Source organism: Lissotriton helveticus, chromosome 9 (genome assembly GCF_964261635.1).
Source record: "Lissotriton helveticus chromosome 9, aLisHel1.1, whole genome shotgun sequence".
Classification (NCBI taxonomy): domain Eukaryota; kingdom Metazoa; phylum Chordata; class Amphibia; order Caudata; family Salamandridae; genus Lissotriton; species Lissotriton helveticus.
Window position 1 is genome coordinate 1,212,176,496 of NC_136070.1, and position 20,443 is coordinate 1,212,196,938.

Here is a 20,443-nt window from a genome sequence, read left to right on the forward strand (position 1 = left end):
TTCTTTTTACTTCACCGCACCATTTTCCGCATGTTACTTTTGGGCAAATCCACTGTTATTTCCCCGAATTTGCACTTGCTTTTACTTTTCTTGGTCCTCTTGGCACTTAATCACTATTTATTTTGGTTGACACATGTATTGTCTTTCGTCACTTGCTCTTGTGACATTGTGTATATTATGATGTTTCTTCTTAGCCCCTTTGATAAGCCACATGTCTTTCCGCTAATTATATATGTAGATTAAAGTAATGGTTTGTATTATCATTCTACAGATTCCCCTGATGAAGGGCGTGTTTGTTAGCCCGAAATGCATTGGGATATTTAAGTTTCAACCTTTGATGCTGATGTAAAACCTTACTGCTCTGATTTTGTGAATTGGTATAATAATTTCCAAGAACAATAAATAAGACTACAAACAACGTCTGAAGATTGTTGAACGCATCTCTCTTTGTTTTACGTGGATTACTTTCTTGTGGACTATTGAATCTATTGTGTATGTTGATTTAATTTTGAGTAAATTATTGTTAAAATGACTATACACTCATTTGAGTGACACTTTCACGCAGTGCACTGGGATTTCCAGATAGTTATCTGGATATTTCCTCAATTTATGCTCAAAAGGCTTGCAGGGCCTTTCACCTGGTGCACACTATAATTTGATAAAAATGATACTCTTTGTTTAGTTGTTAAGTTCACTGAATTAGTTTACCGAGTGCATTACAGCTGCTTTCTTCATTGATAACTTTCTAAAAGTGGCATTTTCAGAACTGTGATTTAAAATCCAAATTCACCCTTAAAGAGGGTTTTTAAATTACAATTCCACAGACACCAAACTCGACATTCCTACCTGCTTCCATTGAAAGTTATCACTTGGACTAGTAAAATTTAAAAGAAACTGTCCACCTTTTTAAATACACTGCATCCGACGGGTGACATTTATGTATTAAAAAGCAAGGTTTAAGCTTGGTAAAAGGTTTATTTTACCAGGTCAAAATGGCACTTTAAACTGCAGGCACAGGCTGAGTTGGCAGTCCTCAAACATGGTTAAAGGAGAGAGCACACACATTTTAGCACTGGTTAGCAGTGGTAAAGTGCACAGAGTCCTAAGGCCAACAGAAACGAGATCAGCAAAAATTGAAGAGTAAGGCAAAACGTTTGGGGTAAGACCACCCAAGCTTTGAGGTCTAAGCACCTAGTAATTTTACTCCTCCTTATATATTCACTTTAAGGACTTCTCGTAGGTTCCTTCTATTATAGACTCATTCTGTGATTCTCTAAGTGTCAAACCTAAAACACGTTTTTTATACATGGGTCCTAGTTTTATTGAGTTGTAATTTACTAAAATTACAATTGGTTGGCATTCAACAGAATTCTGGTATGATATTAAAATATCTGATAACCTATGACTTCATGAAACATTGGCTGAAACGCTGCTGATGTCTTTGGGGAGTCTACACATTTCTTTGTTCATGCACGTTCCTTACTATCTTATACAAGAGAGGTGATGATGGTGAGACAGAAGACCGCAAAGACAGGCACGTGGATTCCAGCATGCTTATGTTTTACAGGTGACTGGCAGTTTTTCACCAGTGCTAGACCAACTGAAGAGTCTATGTAAATGAGCAACACGGTGAACAATGAAATAGGTGAAGCAGTTGGAGTGGGAAGGGATGGCAAGCAGAGACCTGATAATGAACAGCTATTTACGCAGGGGAAAAAGGCACCCTTGACAACTATTCTCATCCACAGTTTCAAAACATACTATTCCAAACCCATGATTTCAGAGTTTTCTTTGGCTGTGAAGAATTAATATGAACCAATCACGGTGGAGAGTACACAACATCACAACTGACAGAAAAGAGGAAGCATTAATAACAGATTTGTAAGTAATTTTTATTCTCAGTTACAGAAGTTAAAACATTCTCTTAAAAAAAATATATGGAAAAAATGCCAGTTCCATGGCCACTACTGTGGATAATTTATTTTTAGCGTAGATGCAGCTTTACTGATTAAATATGTGCACGCCCAACTTAATCTATTTAACACTTGCCAAGAGTTCACTTTTTTCATAATTTTCTCAAACATGTATGTAAAAGGACTGAGGCTGGCAGTGTTTCCTTCGCGTGTAGTGGGCGGATCTTTAACAGCCAATAGTCAAGTTCTACTTCCTGCTCCGTTTGCTCTTTGTAACAGCTTTCCCGCCTTCTGAGACTCGCTGGCTTTTTGATTTTCGCTTTCCTGCCTTCACCTCTGGGAAGCTACTGTCAAAACAAAAATGTGCATGTAAGTCGTCACACATTCACAACTGTAAAATGCAACAGCGCAAGAAACAGTTGATAATGATGTAATCCGGAAGGCCAACTTGAAGTTAAACAATGACAGATAGAAATGTTAAGGTTTATGGTCGAATCAGACTTAAGTCCCTGGGTAAAGCTTGATGAACACAAGGATTCTGTAAAGGGCTACTGAGTCTTCCAATCTCTATTGGCTAAAATCCTACCTATGTGAGTAGTTAGGGAAGGCCTTTACCTACATGAAATCAATCTGTGATCCCTGTAATGGGTTAGCACAGTTTTTGGCATTTTGATACCCTTCTTAGCATGCTGGTACTATTCTCAGTGAAGACCGACTTGAGTATGGAGCGTGAAAGACCATAAGCCTAAGTGGATGAATAAGCTTCTCACAGTACACCATCTTCTCTCCATCTACCTTGAGGGTTAAACACTTTAGCATGGAATTTGAGGAAGCCTGTATTGGAGATGGTGTACCTGTCCTGCAAGTAAGGGAAGCTTGCGTTGCCAAAGCTGTGTCAGAATGGAGGGACTTTGTTGGTCCTGTATGTGAAGATCCTCGTCTGAGGACGAGTTGGAGTGTTGTGCGACCTTGTCATCACTCCTGTGCCCGGTTCTGTGTGAGATGGAAAGATGCACTATAAGTGACCTGATTGCACTGTCCCTTAATGTAGTGGCAGTTTGACCTAGGTACACCCTTGTTGTGTTAGATTGATGCAAGAGTGTAAGGACAACTTGCCACACCACTCCTGTACCTGTTCTTAAACAAGGATGCTAGTACTTGGGTCTGAGTGAGAAAGGGAAGAAGCCACCTCCACCGTTCTGTGAATAAGAGAGGCTTGCACAGTCCCACACTTTATTTTACCTCCTTACTGTGTGCGGTGGGAGAATGTACTGTCACTGGTGTTGTTAATCAGGGTATAGATGACTAGGAAAAAGCATACTCTACACAAGTAAGTGAGCAAGGAGAAGACATAAAAATAATTTTATATAGGGGTTGATACTTATATTGAGTCTATAAGAAAGGAGCCATTTGTAAATAAAGAACAACATGATGACAGCCTGCATTATGCATGTAGGAGGTATGGGCATCTGTTGCGGCATGCCTCTTATGGGAGGAAGCTTGAGTGGTTCTGACTGAGATATTATTTCTTCATGCATGGAAAGCTTGAACTACTGCTGCAATTTCTTAAAATAATTACTAAGGGAAGCTTGCACTGCTGCTGAAATTTCTGGATGTAAGAGAATTGGTACTGAGAATAGTATACATGTTCTGTCAGTATCACTGCATCTTGAGCTGCTATGGTGTTTACCTTTTCAGCATGAGCAGGAGAAGCTTGAATCGCTGATGGCTATAGCTGTCCTGTGAATGGATACAAGAGGCCGGGGCATAACATAAGCCCCTGAGCTGTGGGGGAGGCCCAACCGTTGAGGGTCCCCCACCCCTTTAGAGGATACCCACTCAGCCCAAGGCCAATATCTGTGAGATATGGGAGATTGAGGGGCCCTCTTCACATTCTGTAGGGGTGGACCATCATTTTGTGTTACAGCACTGAATGAGGCTAAGTTTCTACAACTACTGATGCAGCATCTTCCACGGGCATTCCCTAAACCTGCAAAGTTCAACTGTTAGGAGCTTACTTACTCAGTGTACATACACTAAGGTAAGTGACTTCATGAGCCTGATATAGCAACATTTCTTACACTAATGAAACGACAATATACTATTACATGTGCTTTTGGTTGCAACAGAACAGACACAGCTAATAGGTTTGGCTTTCTGCATTATAAAGCTGTGTTGTACAAAGTTGATCCACTGTAAGATTCAGGACCTTATTTAGTTTTTGGTGTATGGGAGGAACGCTGGGATGCAGCGATCCTTCTATCCTTCCCAAACTCAAAGTCTCCTTACCATTTAACGGTGAGGGAGCTGCTGGGTTACCAACAAAGGATCTTCAACAGGCCTGACGCGCCTGATCACAGTGACTCGCACACCAGTCTACTGAGAGCTGGGCAGCCACCACTGACTTCTGCTGCCTGTGCCCACTGTGGATGGTGGACACAAGTAGAGAAAATGTAGAACATCTTAACACGGAAGAAGAAAAGTCGCTGCATGTCGGGCCACTTGTGGTTAGGTCTAGATAAATGGATAGGGTGCATGCCGAGAGAGACTAGCAGGGGGCAGTGTCTAGAAGTCCACTGGCTGCCTTCCAATGATTATCTTTTTTCTACTGAATCTCCATATAAATGTGAGTGCAAACACAGATCCAGAGACTCAGCGGGCTTCTCTATATTCTGGTCAATTCTCATATGCAACGGTAACGTTTTCACCGATACCAGATTAAGAACAAATTGTAGTACAATGAATACCAAACAGACAACTACATTTTTTTAACTTGGTCCAAGAATTGCCATGATTTAAATTTGACTGCATTTCTAAAACTTCTCTGTAATGGCAGACGAGCTAATTTACACTGGTAGTCATTAAATACCTTTTTGGATCTATAGAACCAATCCTGATAAAAGAGCCAAGGCTAAGACATCTCAGGCAGGGAAATAGACGATACAAAATCCTGCAATACCTTCACACCAGCCTTCACAATCACTGCACTAAGGCCTCACACAGTACAATGTCACCTTTACAGGCTTTGCAAATGCTTGTTATTTTGCGAGGATGTTGACCTGGTCGCAGCACCTCTAAATGTCGATGAATCGTCCAAGATAACACATTTTAAATAAAAGTGACACTGCTGAAAGAAAAAGTTGTGCATGTTTTTCTGTAAGAAATACATTTATTTTAGGAAGTAGAACAAGGCATGGTTGGGTAGACTTGGAGGGGGCAGATACAAAGGAAGTTAAAAGGACCGACCTCCTGGGACACTTACGAGTGTGTGATGCAATGATGTTAAAAGTAGACCTTACATGTTCAAGGAACATCCAAACAATTAACATTTGGTTTTGAAGCTTCCATTTTGTCATGGTCAGACTGGAAGCGATTGATACCCATAACGGAACAGTTTTTTCCCAGCAAAGTTGTGCCTCTTCTGCGCTGTGACATGAGAATCCACAGGAGGCCTATAAACAGACTGAAGATAGTAGAAGAGATGATGGGTCACTATATGTTATCCAGGCATGATAAGGCGAGCGGCTTCCACCATAACCAGTTGAGTCCAGTTGACCAAGCGGAATCTCATCATAGTATCTCACATAATATTAGAGGATGTGTAGGGCTCACCAAAGTCAAATGTGTCAAAAGCAGCAGTCAGATTAGGAAGGAAGGAGTGTCATCGATGGAGAATGGGGATCAAGTCACCCACCTCTTTAGTGTGGTAGCTTTAATGCCATCATTGGTTCTGCAACAGGATTGACGCACTGCATGAAGATTCTTTTGTGCTCTAATATTCCTAAGTTGACGTTCTACGTACTTTTCAATTGTTTTGCAAGGACGGTTACCATGGTGATCAGCACTAACTGCTGAGGTTGACAGAATAGAAACTAGGCTTCTATGGAAGAACAGTAACAGGTTCAATGTTGATGAGTGTCAGTAATATTTCTTCAGAAGCAAAACAATATCTATTAATTTATTCAAAGTCGGGACAAAAAGTTGAAGGATGCTTTTCCAGAAGTAACTGGGAGAAGATTGGTCAAATACAGAAGCTGGTGTGTCAAAAGATGCTCATGACGTTGCTGAGAACTTGCAGGAGCATATGTAAAAGCTGGGGCAATTCATTGCACTAATTGAAGCTTTTAGGGTAAAAGCTAAAATGAGATGAATATTCATTTTAAGTAAAAAAATAATTCTGAAAAATACCTTTGTACATTTTGCTAAGGAGGGAGGGAACTAGGTTATCAGTTGATAGGGATATGGCTTCGCATAAAACTTTAACAAAAAAGTCCAAGGCAAATTACTGATCTTTATTTACTGATTGCAATGGCCATTTAATTCCGCTCTGAGTGGGAGCTCTGGTTGCTGCCTAGTATTGTCGTGCTGTGAAAACGCTGGATGCATATACTTTCCTTAACCCAGTTCTTTTTTGTCACTGTTCATTGTAGCATGTTTACTGATCTCTACAGTTGGTTGGCGCATCGACGACAAACAGCATTTATGAGTATAGGTATAGTGCCATTTGACCACGTCATTCTGTTTTACCCTAATAAATTACAAACATCCTTCACAATGTTCTCCAAGTTCCTAACCCAACACCTGTCTCCTATAAACTTCTATCTAACTCGTCATAGCTATCTGCCAACACATCAACTGCAGAGTGGACCTTTCTAAGGCTCTTGGGTAGCTTGCCTCTTGAAGGAAGCATACTCTTGCATGATCAAAGAAAGAATCTGTATCAAATACCATATTTCACTCTATCTACTTTAATTTATGCTGAGACTAAAATAATAAATGCTGCATCATCACATAATGGACTCAGAATCATCCTTCATTTCTCTCTACATACATCTGCCGATATTATGGACAGAAGTTATTAGTTAGGAATAGTCAACTTGGATCTCTCTGGTTATTTATGCAAAAATATATCAGTTGTTAAGGTCACTGAAAATGTACCACTAAGCCTATAGTACCCATAACCCATGTGAGGTATTTCCCTGCCTGTAACCTGATAACTCTTTTCCACCTAATACCAAAGTTTCATTTCTACCAACATCTCTCTATTACACTTGCACCTGTTCTGTTTCTATCAGTTTGGTGTGCTGTGTTCTTGTCCAAATATTTTTTTCCAGATTTTTTTGGGTACAATTTCCTCAGATTTGCCAAGGAAATTGATCTCTTAATTTTGCAAATTCACCCAACTGAGTTTCACCAACAACGGCTCTTCAGGCTGGTGTTCCTTCTTTGATATATTCTGCAATTGGAAGTAGAGTCATGTATTAAGACACCGCTCAATGTGCGTATTTACTGGGGTATTAATTGGGGTTTGGCGCCTCCTGAATGTGGAAGGTGAAGGTTGGCCTTTGGAGGATTTGGTAAGGCCTAATTGAAGAGGGACATTTTCAAAGCCTAGCTGGGCCTGAAGGTGGTAGACCAGGGCATTTCTTAGGAGGGGAGCCTGCCCTTCATGGTCTTAATTCTGTGTTTCTTCCTTTTGAATACGGCCTTGGTGATCATGCTGGCACTCTCTGATGTGGTTTGCCCTAGAGTTTTTGGAAGCAAGGTGTCTTGACCTCACTGGTCCAAGGGCGTGGTGGCATTCCTGGCCGGAGGAGGAAGGGGGAAAGTGGGTGCTGGACATGAGGCAGCAGCAAGGTCAGCAACTGTGGCTCACAAGGCCAGGGAAGGGGCAGTGCCTCTGTTAAAAAGCTACCTTGAAGCCTTGTCTGCCCTTCTTGTTGCCATTTCCAGGCAATAGAAGGTCCCTTTTGTTTCTGGGATGACACTGGCATAATGAGGTGAGAAGTGGGTCAGTGGAGGAGGGAGCAGCCATATCAGACTGGCATGTCAAGGTTCCCTCCAGTGTTTACCAGACCACAATTCTGTAGCTTCGAGGTCAAGGAGAGGGGGCCCACTCCCCTGGGCCTTGCAGTGCTACATCAGGCTGTAAGGTATAGCCAAGTGCAGAGCCCCCTCTCCTGGGACTCGCAGCACTACACTATGGCTGTGAAGCCCAGGGGATTAAACTCCCTTCCATGGGCCTCTCAGCTCATGTAGTCTCAATGTTGTTTACAGTAATTCTAAGATTTCAATCAGTGCTTTGCTCTGTAAAGGACATCAACACAGAGCCAATAGGGCCTCCTTTCAAAGTCAGATTGTAATTACTGCTGGGGCCTGAGATCCAGAGGAACCTAACCTCACTGACAGCTCTGGCTTTGGGTTTATCCTGCTCACCTTGCTGTGGTTCAGCCCTGTCTTTTAATAAAAGTTATTCCCTACCCTGGACCTCACAGCAATGATGTAGAGCAACTAGGCCCAGCCAACAAGCCCCCTTCCCTGGGCCTTGCATTCTTGGATAATAAGGAGCTATGGGTTTTCCAAATAGATTGTTTTATTACTAGTGTTAAAAAGCACCCTTTCGTTGTCCTTACAATGTTTGCAAACATTCTACAGAACTCTGATGGACATGTGGTGGAAGATTGCAAAATATTGTCAGATATTTTCAATAATTGCCTAACCCAATCCCCAAAGCACTGAACAGGATAAAAAGAGCCACAACACGCCTAAGTGTCAGAAACATGTTATGGGCATTCGCACAAACATATGGCTCTTTTATATAAAGAAAATACAGGATTGCCTCATCTCTCTGGGCAAAGAATCCATGTTATAATTTTACGATTGCTTTTCTTTAAAAAGAGAAAAAAGCACAAACCTTTAAACCCTTCTGCGGCGGACAACCAGGGAGCAATAATGTTGAAGACCAGGTTGTGGAAATGCTCCAGAAGTAGCACCTTCCTTATTTTTCTCCGTGTGGGACAGTTTTATCATGTTCAGCCCTGGCCGTTTGACCCATCTACTAGTAAATCTGATCCAATGATGCATCCATGGAATGAAACAGTACAAGGGCACATTGCTGAGAAGTGACACTGCATTTTAACAGCTATTGTGCAATGTAGCAGTGCAAAAGTGTCCATCCCTTTGCGTAAAGTGAGGATCCTCTGATGATGGTGGTGAGCAATGGTTGCTGCCTCGACATTAACAGACACAGACACAGAATTACACTGATCACAGTTACGTCCCAATAAACTTTGAGAGCAATTTTTAGGTGCAAAATCCAACATATTTACCAAAATGTGTGTGGTGGGTGTCTTACTAATCCTCGCGCGCCAGAGATCTGTTAAATAAAAATTGACATCTGTACATGGACTGGGGACAGGCAAATTCAATTGGGTATGAAGAGCTGACCCCTAAGGGTGTCCACCACGTTTTTGACCACTCACAAATAAAAAACACCTACACGCTGTAAACACAAGAATCATACCAAAATGGGCCATAAGAATTCCACTAAGTTAATTTTAGGTAATAGGATGCGTTTGTTTAAATCACTACAGACAACTTGGTGATCCCAAGAAATGTCTTAAGCAATGGTCGCCAGTCACAATGAAATATATGTCACTGACCGCAGTAACAGTTATACTATTGTTGCTTAGTCCACTTTATTTGCCGACTGATGTAGTATCACTCCCATCATGAGAGAGGAACGGAGCACTTATGAACAACATACATTTCAGATCTGTTAAATATTGCTCTACCAGGCTTACATTCAGACACAAGGTCTTCATTGATGCCAGTAGTAAAAGATGTGCTCGTGTGTCCACAACCATTGCGTGGACATACTATAGAATTTGCGGCCATTTCCAGCAAAGTCCCCGATTACATAGTACATAAGAGGCTGAAGATCTGAAGGCTTCTCCGCAATGGTGCGCCCTTCTTCTGCTATGCCAGCCTCGAGATTTACTGCTTGACACATCCATAGAAGATAAAACTGCTCATTGGCATGTCCAACACCCAGTACTGTACCAATCTACAGACAATAAAACCTCCCATTACCAATTGAATAGGCATTGAATAACTGAAGAGTTCTGCCACCTGACGCTGGATAGCGGAGGGTTTTAATTTAGTCTACTAATGCAGATCTCAAGTAGGTACATACTACCACTGCTTCTTGGCATTCGTACAAAGACAGTCAGATATGGGGTGATATTAACAAAGTCCATCCCAGCAGATTTCACATGCCTGCTCAGGACCATACATTTTTAAATAGCTCAATTTGACAAACGAGAGCAGTAACCAGTTAAGTGATCTATTAACATAACAAATACCATATAAAGACCTCCACAGCTGCTGAAAGGTGCCAGCTTACTGAAAACTATAAACTACGCGCCTGTCTCTCACATCCAGCCACTGCTAAGCACTGTGACCCTTTACATGATAACTGCACCTCGGTGGTGCTCACACATGACACAAAACACTTCCTATACAGAATCAAAACAAAGACAACACTCTTCCAACCACACACCCTACACGGTGTAGCATGCTACCCATGTAGGCAAGCACTTCAGTGTCCCACATATGAGCAGTAGGTGCTAAATAAATATTACAATACTAAACAAGTGACTTTGCCAGTCAGTGAGCCAAGAGTGGGGCATGAAGAATGTTGAGCAGCGCTGGTGGTGCCAGGTCACTCCGTACTCTGCAGCTCTGGAGGAGAAACACAGTGACTAGTATAGATCGCAGTCAAAGATGAGCAGTGGGAGGCTCAGGTGAGGAAGAGTGCTTAGGAACCCAACTAGTGTTTGGTAATGCTATCGATGGAGTATAGTGTATGTACCAGACAGGACTGTTGATACTCCATGGGGGTGATGCATCTGTCGACTGGTGGCTCATCCGCCACAGACCAGCGGCACAATGCAAGTGTCCTGCTCCATGCGAAACTGGACACCCAAGCGCATGAACAGTGAGCCTCTGCACTCAGTTTACCAGTCAGTGTTGGGAGGGTGGCTCCAAGAGGAGAAGCCCAGCCATTCTACAGAGCGGAGAGAAATATAGTGACTGGTCCTCAGGGAGGGGTACAAGCTAACACATCACTCTTGCCATGAAAACCAGTGGCTTCAGCAGCAGCCTCAAGAAACAACCCAACTGACTTGCAAGCCGAAGGCACTGAATGAGACAGGATCAGAATCACACTCTGAGGCTGAATGGGGTTTGCCTGACAATCTGTAAGAAAATTCTGAAATGTGTTAGCTTAACCCGAGAGGAGCAGCACTTGGTAAGGCCGCTGGAGATGCAACGTACCTGACTGTGTCCTGGTACGTATTGCGGTCCTGTCCCAGTCATGAAAGTTCTTAGAGTGCAATATGGAACTTCATGAAAGACTCTTGTCGTAACACGCTCCAACCATGCAATGCTTGCTCTTCTTAACTAAGGTTCTGATATCGACAACAGGACAATGCACTGGAGCAGATGGCATACTACGTTTGTGGCAGTGATGAAAATATATATCCTCCGACACTAGAAATCGGCTGATGACCCTAAATAGAGTGAATAGCTCTCTGAGATGTTTCAGATGACCACTTATTAGAGACTTTTTTATAGACTGCATGGCCATTTTTACCTGCATTTGTGGGCCTTTTGAACACACATTTCTGGTTACTGTGGCATATAGCGTTTCTCCTGCAAGTGATATACATTTTTTTAAAGGTTTCCGGTCATGAGAATCTTATATTTATTCCTCACTCGAACCAAGGCCACTGGTGCCCTCCTCCCTAGGGTAGAACCCTACCCAGTTTAATCCATATGTTGTTCCATATGGTTATGGTCTGGCCTCATAGCGCAGCTAGCCAGACAATTAACTAAGCATCATCAGTTTGGATCCAGGAGCACGTTTGTGTGCTTCCACAAAAAAGTGCTTACCCTCCATGCAGCTGTGCTCATTTTATTTATCCAGCTGTCTGAGATTGAACTTTCAGGGGAACTCAAATGATATTGCATTGCTATTAAAGTGTCATAGGCAACTAGATAATGTGTGGTGGTTTTCTCTGGCAGCAGCACAACTGGGAGAAAGGCAGTCATTAACCTACGTGGAGTTTTAGGTCTGGCTTGACAGTGTAACTGTCACTTGACCATTTAACCTACACCAATATTATTCTACAGTTCTTTGTGTCCACACAAATATATATCTATTTCCATGCAGTTTACTTGTAAGCTTCACATTACCATACAACATTCCTTTAAAGCCAGACCTATTGGCATTACCTAAGATTGTTAGGAGGAGTTGTCATGCTCCTAGCCTTAGAATATGTGTTTAGCACTAGCTACATCACAAATGCCCATAAAGACATTATATGTTGTCTTCTTTTACTTTATTCTGATAAATGCATGAATTGCAATCAAGCAACGCTTTAACAAAATATAAGCAAAAGACCTAGGAAGCTGAACCGTGGTGGTTGGGATGCCCTGAAGATGTGTGTGTGGAGGGGGGAGGGCGGAGTACACAGTCAATATGTTGAGTAAACTGTACTTATCCTACATCCAATCTATTTTATTTAATATTACTGATATTATTTGTGTCTTACCAAGGGACAGGATACTTTGATATTACAATAGTCAAGCGAAAAAAGATGTTTTCTGAGCAAGCTTTGACCCAAGTTAGTCTCTGATTTACAACCCTCATTCAAACCCATTTCTCTGCAGAAACCATGACTGTGTTGTAAATCACAACCTAAAGTATATGCATCTGGAAGTGAACTGATGTATCTTGGCTCACGCTTCATCAGCACGAACTACCTTTGAAAAGGATGCCTGAGAAAACAAATCACTCAAGAATACTTTCCATGTGGTATTACAAGCCTTTTAGTCGTGGCCCTTTGATATACCTCTGTATACAAATTGTTGTCCAGAGATTTTCATTTTTGATTTGTGTTTTTGTGTCATTAGAGAAGTAATTTAGCTTGAATAGACATTGTAATCTGCATGGAATTTTTCTGGACAACATTTTTTTTAAATGGTGTATGTGTTGCAGTGATGATGTAATATTTCAGGAATCATGAGACCTGTATACTTCATGTTGGTGCCAAAATATAGGTTTTAGGGGTCAAGTAGTCTTATAGAGAAAAAAAATCCTCAGAGCAACCATTCCACCATTTCTCAAAATGATGGCTCTATAATGATGTGTTTTAGACATCATATTGATAATTTATTTTAATATTGTTTTTTTTCCAGGATTTCAGATTCAAATTTGTAAACCTGATCAAAGCAGGTGGTACCAAGGGATTTTTTCCTTCTGGTAGAGTGTTGCTAAATACAAAATCTGAAGTCTGTAACCTGCCATTACATGTTGGCTGAAGGGAGATAACACATTCAGCAGAATTTACTGCATGGCAAAAAAAAATACATGAGAACACTATAAAGCACTGTGCAAACATGGACACCAGGGGAGGAAAATTAAAGAGAGCAGCACATACGTGAATATGGTGTGTGCCAGAACCTAGAAAGCTGTTCAGAGATGCTGCAGGGAAGTTAGAATATCATCCTGCCAGCTAAGATATCACAGCAGTCTTTGTGTCATTTTGACATTGCCTTTTGTGCCCACTGGAAGTTGTGAAGGTCACCGATCAGTGGGGGGGGGGGGGCATCTGTGAGAGTGAGACATTCTTAAGGCTAAATTAAAACCAAAAGGCTATAAAAAGCAGCATGTAGATAAATAGTATGGCGTCGTAAAACCTATTAACAATTTATATGTGAAGTAAAAAGTAAACTCTGCTTTGAAAAATTCAACCTGTTAAATTAAGTCATACCTAAATGTGTGCCTCAAAGTGTGCAAAAACAGCTACATAAGAGGTATTTTGTAGTGGCTCCTTGGAGTCTACTGGCCAAGTGCTCTGTCTGCGACAACATCTTTTTTTTTCTCTCCCTTTAAAACACATACTAGATCACAAAGAAAATGCCAGTACTACAACCTCAACTCGATGTGTATAAATGTGGTCCGATCTTATTTAATGCACTGAGAATACAAAATCACTAATGGACAACATGCATTCTCATCTTCCCCAAACTGTTTCAGCAAAGCAGCTACTTCAGGGGGCATCTAAAGATTCTACAATAAAGCTGTGACAGATACCCACATTTGTTCATGGATTACCCACAGCTTATGCTTTAGCAAACCGTCAGACCTTCTGCAAGCTGTTTGGTTGCAAAAGACCTGCTGACAGCTCACCTAGATCTCACTGGGCTTAGAGCCTGACAATTCCTTACCACCTTTAGGCTTTATTGCCACTGTCATTGGCTTCATTCTTATTCAGTGACTTGTCTTGTCCAGCTTATGTTTGTCTCTCCATGAAGCATTGCCTCTTTACTTGTGTCCTTCGACTGCTTACTTTTAGGGAACAACTTTTTTCTTTTTTGCTGAAACACTCCACAAGTGTGCATGTGTATTTGAGCTGCTTTTCATGTGTGCTTCTCTCACCCCCCTCTGTTGCTCCTTCTCATCTGCCTGCTTTTCTTCTCGCTTCTCTCAGTTTCTTTACTCCACAAGTGTATGTGTTGTACAGCTGACTCCTGTGTGCTTTTCTCCTCCTCCCGCTCCAGGTTGCTTAATCTCATCCATGTTGTTGGACTGGGCCCTTCTGGCCGGACCACCCCTGAAGTTTTGCTTGTTAAATGTGACCTGGGAATGGTGATTCCCACTAGGAGTGCGTGTAGATGGGTGAGGACTGCCCTCCCATAGGAATGCATGGGGAATGTGTGTGTCCCTGATAGTTCCTGGTGCGTGAGGGGTACAGGCTCGAGTCTGGTATGTATGGACTCGTGTGATTGAATGCTACAAGATGATGTGTTGAAAATGACAATGTATATGCACATAAGCGGCGTTCATTTGTGTTCACTGTACCCCTTGTTGTAAGCAGAACGGATATCGCGAAACACTGACTGTGTTATCCCGCCAGCATAGACCCATGCACACACGTACACGACAGCCATTTTAGGCACCATGGCCTCTCTGCCCGTTTGTTAACCCCCCGGCACCCCTCCCCGCGCGCACTGCTCATGCATCGGCCATAAAAACCCTCTCCCTCTGCGTGACCCTGCTCTAGAAGTAACACTCCTGCTTGACCCACACCCCCCCATTTCCTCCCAAGAACACCCTTCCCCTCAGCTGACGAGCCCCCCCCAGCTGCACTTGACCTTTCGACCCGGTCCCAAGTCCTAAGACCAAGCCTCGTGGATGTACACCCCCCCCCCCTTTTTCCTGCCCAGCATAACAAAACCGTGATACACCAACCGAAGTGCCCGATCTTATCGCCTGCCCAACCTTTGATCTGATCATCCCCTCCTGCCCTCGTGTCCTGTAGGAATGTCCGGCTGAGAGATCACAATCTCTTGTTACATTTAGGAGGGGAGGATGACATCTGAGCAACTGGTATGGGAATAGGCCTGAAGCTGGGATTCCAAGCATGCTTTTTCCTACTTCAAAGCGTCTTTATTGCAATAAGGAATGTTTGTGCATCATAAACATGTGTATAAAAGACGAAGCCTCAGAGAAACTTGTCAGAGCACCTCCTGAAGACATTATGCGAGTGTCCGAAATGACAGGCTCTCCTCATGAGAAATAAAACTCTGTTCTTGTTTTCCTGCTTCCAGCGCCCGTCTCTTTATTTGGTAATTGTTCAAGATGGGAACTAAGAGGCGTCCTGCGCCAGCAGCCTGGGCATCAGGTGCGATATGGGCTGACTTTTCCACAATTGGCGCCCAACGCGGGGCCCATCAGCGACATAAGGTCCGGTAAGAGAGGTCCAGACGATGGGGTGAACATCTAAACGATTGGAGTATACCTGCCTTGAGAGGGCCCTCGTCCGGCTGCCGATTGAATGAACTTCACCGATTCCGAACGGATCTCTCTCAAGTGACCTACTGTCCTGACTGGAATCCCAAAGGAATGCTGCGGTAAAAACATGGAGAAAGAGAACGATTGGGCGCTGGAAAAGGGAAGGCGAAGAATTGCCCACACGGTCCGGTCCGGGTAAGGTTAAGTAGGACGTCTTCACGTCCGATTGGTAGGATGGCTTTATCCATCTGATTGATTGATTGATTGTACTTGAAGTATTGGTTCTCTTTGAGACATTTTCTATTTGCAAACAGCGATGAATAGGAACGTTTCTCTCTCTTTGCAAATAGTAAAGGATAGGTAATGCAGACTTTTGTCCCCTATTGTAATCCGTCATGCCTATTTTTCTCCCCACTGATTGATTGATTACTTGGACATTTTATTGTTCAAGGAATAGTTCGTTCGAGGCATTCCCTGTTTGCAAATAACGTAGAAAAGAAATATTCTGTCTAATCTTTGCAAGTAGTGAAGGGTAGGTAATGTGGACCTTTGTCCCCCGTTGTAATCTCTCGTGCCTATCTACTCCCCACTGATTGGTAAACTAGTTCCACCCGGACCATTTATTAGAGGTAGGTCATCTGGCTCGACCGGAGGGCACCCCTAATAAAAAGGACATATGCAACAATAACGAAGTAATCACCGTATCCTGTTAACAGAAACTTTAGCATGAAACACGCTAGAAAGGAAAGAAAAAAAAAAAAAAAAAGAAAGAAATAAGAAAGCAAAATCAGTAGGCCACTGATGAGTTTTTGATTTCGCTACAAATAGGAAAACGTTAGAAATAGCTCACGATAAAACACATGATTTCGCTAGAAATAAGAAACATTAGAAATAAGCCCGTAATAAGAAACATGAAAATGGTGAGAGAAGCCAAGCTTGACCTCGCGACGGCCACGAGGCAACTAGGCTTCGCCACCCCTCACTGCTCCAAACATGTCTGTCCCACCGCCTGCCACGCCCCAATAACGGTAACATGAGATAGATACAAGTCAGCTGATACCTACCCCCATTCTGGAAACTCCCGAAGTGCAACAGGTCCGCGGCTACGCCCCTCCGGAAGACGAGATCTTCGGCACGTGTAGGGCGGGTCCTGCTGCCAGCCGTCGGCCGGGGAGGTCGTCGCATAAGGTGGGCCAGAAGAGGAGCTGAGGCCGACGGGATCCGGGCGTCCCCTCCTCTTCTTTCTTCAATAATGGCTGCGACAACACGGGGGGGATGTCTTGCTCATGCCATCGACCCCCCCCTCCCTCGTATCTCCTGGTCCAGCCCCGGCTTGGTATGAGCTCCCCGTTCGGCCCTGAAGCGGCGCCTTGCAGGCCACCGGGGGGGGGGATGTCTTGCCTATGCCTCCGACCCCCCCCCTCTCATCGCCTGGTCCGGCCATCATGAATGTTAAAACGGCATGGGGTGCGCTGGGAGGGAGAGGCGGCGCGAACGAGCCTCTCCCACCTCCCCAGGTGGAGGCCCCCAGTGGCACCCCCAACGCTCCACTCACCCGACAAGGGTTCGTCCACTCTTGTGATGCAGTGACTGCTGGAACTCGTAAAATGGCGGTCGACCCTGCAGGAGCGGGCCCGGCGTGAAGGGATGGCCCGGTTGCTTGTTAATTAAGAAATGAGTCCCACAATCAGAAGTGTTCTCCTCGACTTTGAAGATTCTATAAGAGCCACGGGGGCCCCCGACCCCCGCAGACACCCCCGATGGGGAATGACTGCCATGATTGCCCGCGGAACGATGAAAATGTAGCCGCGAGACGTCAGCGCTCCCATGCTGGCGCCAGCCTCAGTTTGAATGACTAAAATCCTGCAGACTACAGTTCGGATCAGTTCCGGTGAAAACCCAGTATGACCCGGTAGAAAAATTGTTGCCTCCCTCCCCCTTTTGACTGATGGTTCATACCGCCGATCCTTTCTGTTGCCCTTTAACAGAACTTTTGGACTGCCGAAAAAGGCTCTGGGCCAACCACGAGTTGGTGGAGATTTTGACTATGCCTGGATCTGCCTGGCTGCACCCAAAATGGCGCTGGTACAAATGAAACTTTCAACTCCTTGTTGTACCCCGATTGCGCAGCCTTGGTGTCATGAGATATGTATGCAGTTTTTTTAAACACAATGAATTGACATGAGATGGGTACTGATTGAACATTCGGACAATGAATTGTTGTTAAGTTTTGGCGCATCATGATTATTGAAAGTTCGAATTTCAACACTTATGATACTCGCTCACACTGAAGTTTCGATATGATTTTATTGCACTTGTCGCACTTTTTATTATGAAATCAACGACCACCGACTCCATTAGGTTTTCCACTAATAAGTATCCCCACATGTACAGTTCCAGCCTGCTCCGTGGCCGGCCCACGGGGTTGTAGGCCCGTATTTGTGCACCGACATTCTTATTAAAGATTTTTGGAAAAAGCAAACGTAGTTGTCACGCGTAGATTGGTAAGTTTCGAATAAATGACCACTATCTCCGATATAACTAAAATACAGGTGAAATGGCTCAGCTCGATTAGTTAAGGGTTAAAAAGTATAGTACGCAGAAATATTGCAAATATGAACGGTCCAGGTTTTTGTTGTATGTGTTTTTCATTTTTGTACAGCCTAAAGCAACCGCTAAAGATCCTGGTATTTAGCCTATACTTTATATGCTACCTGTATCAGGAAAGTTGTTTTAAAATGCCCCTAAGTCGCCCCGATGGAGTGCCACCTGACCCCCCTAGTACGAACGACAACGACCCCGTACCACTGTAGGTTATCCCTTTTCCTCAAAGGAGAGCACGAGCTCGCCCCCCACTTTGCACCGACTGCCCTTCGTTCTGACCCCCCCCTTACACGATCCGTAATACCACACTTGGGCGACCTATGCTATCCACAGGCTTCCGATAATCATCTCTCCCACACTAAACGGTCCACCTGGGCTTAAACGCCAAGTTGGTAGGGACTGCATCCCGTGGAGATGGGCCGAGTATGTAGTAAGTAAAAGCCTTTTTGGGTTTATGCGCGCTAATGTGTTTTTAAATGCTGCCCCCGCCCCCCCCCTCTTTTTTCCCTCTTTCTGCAGGTCACATCGGAACGTCGATTAAAGTACGAAAAAAAATGGTGATCTAGCGGACGAAGAGATGGGAAAAAGGGGCTCGATTATGGTGCCTACACACGACGAGCAAACAATGACTATTTCTCTCCCTGAACTTAGCGCTTGGGAGGACAGCCTGAAGCGGAAACTACAAAATATGACTTCGCTCGGCACCCCGAATAATACAACCAAGAATGACGTGCACTAATGAATAAATTCCTACGTTTAACTAAATAGGGAAAGTTTAAGGAATATTCCGAGGTGAGGTTTACCCAAGTACCCTCCGCTTGGAGGACTAGGAATGTTGCCAGTGTTTAAAATCTACTACCTCCTTTTCGCACCCTCATAGACATGAAACTCAAAGCTGCCCCATTGTTCTCCCAACTGACACCCACTGTTGCCTCAGCCCACCGTGAGCATTAGCCCGACCAGGTTAGTTCTTGACCAATTGCCAAAGGCGTAAATGTTTGCAACCAAAGCCACCAGTGAAGGCAGCCGACGATAAAAGAGAAGAAAAAGGTAAAAAGAGCTTAGGATGCTAAGGATGCGCAGCATACAGGAAGTGATCATTTTGGCCAATAACTGTTCTATGTTTTGTCTTGGATTTTTGTGTATAATACCAATAACTGTTCTATGTTTTGTCTTGGATTTTTGTATATAATACATGTACTGTCTCCCCCGCCTGAGTTTGTGTGTACGTAATGTATGGATCTACGTCGTCCCTCTGCCTGTGTTTCCGTATTACTTGACCCCTGCTGTTCTGTGTTGTGTGCGCACTAAATGGCCTATTATTGTACACGTCTCTCTCTCTCTCTCTCTCTCTCTCTCTCTCTCTCCATGTCATACGTGTACCGAATGGTTCGTTTAGAGTGCGGACGACTCTCTCTCTCTCTGAGGGCCCCCCTGTTCCCTCCTCCCTTGTGTGGTAACGTTGTGCCCCACCGGCACAAACCTAATTGGGTCTCTTCGAACACAAAGGTGTTCGGCAAAATTGACAGGAACTAAAACGATTGTAACTTGCCATATTACTACCTCTCCTTTCTGCAAAACGATAGAACCCGAGTTGGTAATGAAAGAAAGGACAGGTAAGACGACTGATGTCCCCTAATCTGGCCTTTTTATAGGGGGACTATAACGTCAATGGTCTTCTGTTTTTCAGTTCGTTAGAAATGCAATCCCCAATGCCCAGATTGCCTCACCCTTCTGCACTTAAGTGCGGATGTCCAAAGCGTCCTCGCTTCTCCCGATTGACCCCAGCTCCCTGTCCAAAGCGTCCTCGCTTCTCCCGATTGACCCCAGCTCCCTGTCCAAAGCGTCCTCGCTTCTCCCGATTGACCCCAGCTCCATATCAGCTATCCCTGAAGCGTAATTGATGACCGTGATTAACCGTCGTTCCCCAAGAAAAGCATGTTTAACCTCTACCCCCCTCTCATGATGATAACCCCCCTGCTTGCAAGAGTTAGCCGACCCCGAAGGGAAATGTAAGATTGTCAGTACTTGGGTTAAAAAAGGGCGAGTCTCTACCTAAGGACTCGATTTCGAGTTTGATAGAATACACTGTCGATGGGAGTCCGATTTCTCTCCACGTACGTCACGAATGAACGCCAAATAGGCTTACGAATTCAGTGGAAATGCCCTCCTACATACTCCATAAGTGATGACTTCTGACTGTGACCGATGAACCTATCCCCCACCTACTTAGGATTGGGGACGGAATTGAGATGTATAAATGTCTTCTCCTGCCAGTTTTCTA

General features: G+C 43.8%; 1 protein-coding gene across 1 annotated transcript in view; it reads right to left on the reverse strand.

Moving 5' to 3' along the window:
• Nucleotides 1–1,871: 1,871 nt before the first annotated feature.
• The window catches only part of RAD18 (RAD18 E3 ubiquitin protein ligase), a 742,369-nt gene continuing 723,797 nt past the window's right edge, over nt 1,872–20,443 (reverse strand). The window contains exon 13 of the mRNA XM_078662418.1: nt 1,872–2,260. Within this exon, the coding sequence (XP_078518544.1) occupies nt 2,161–2,260 (100 nt within the window). The 3' untranslated portion in view covers nt 1,872–2,160. The remainder of the gene's footprint in view (nt 2,261–20,443) is intronic.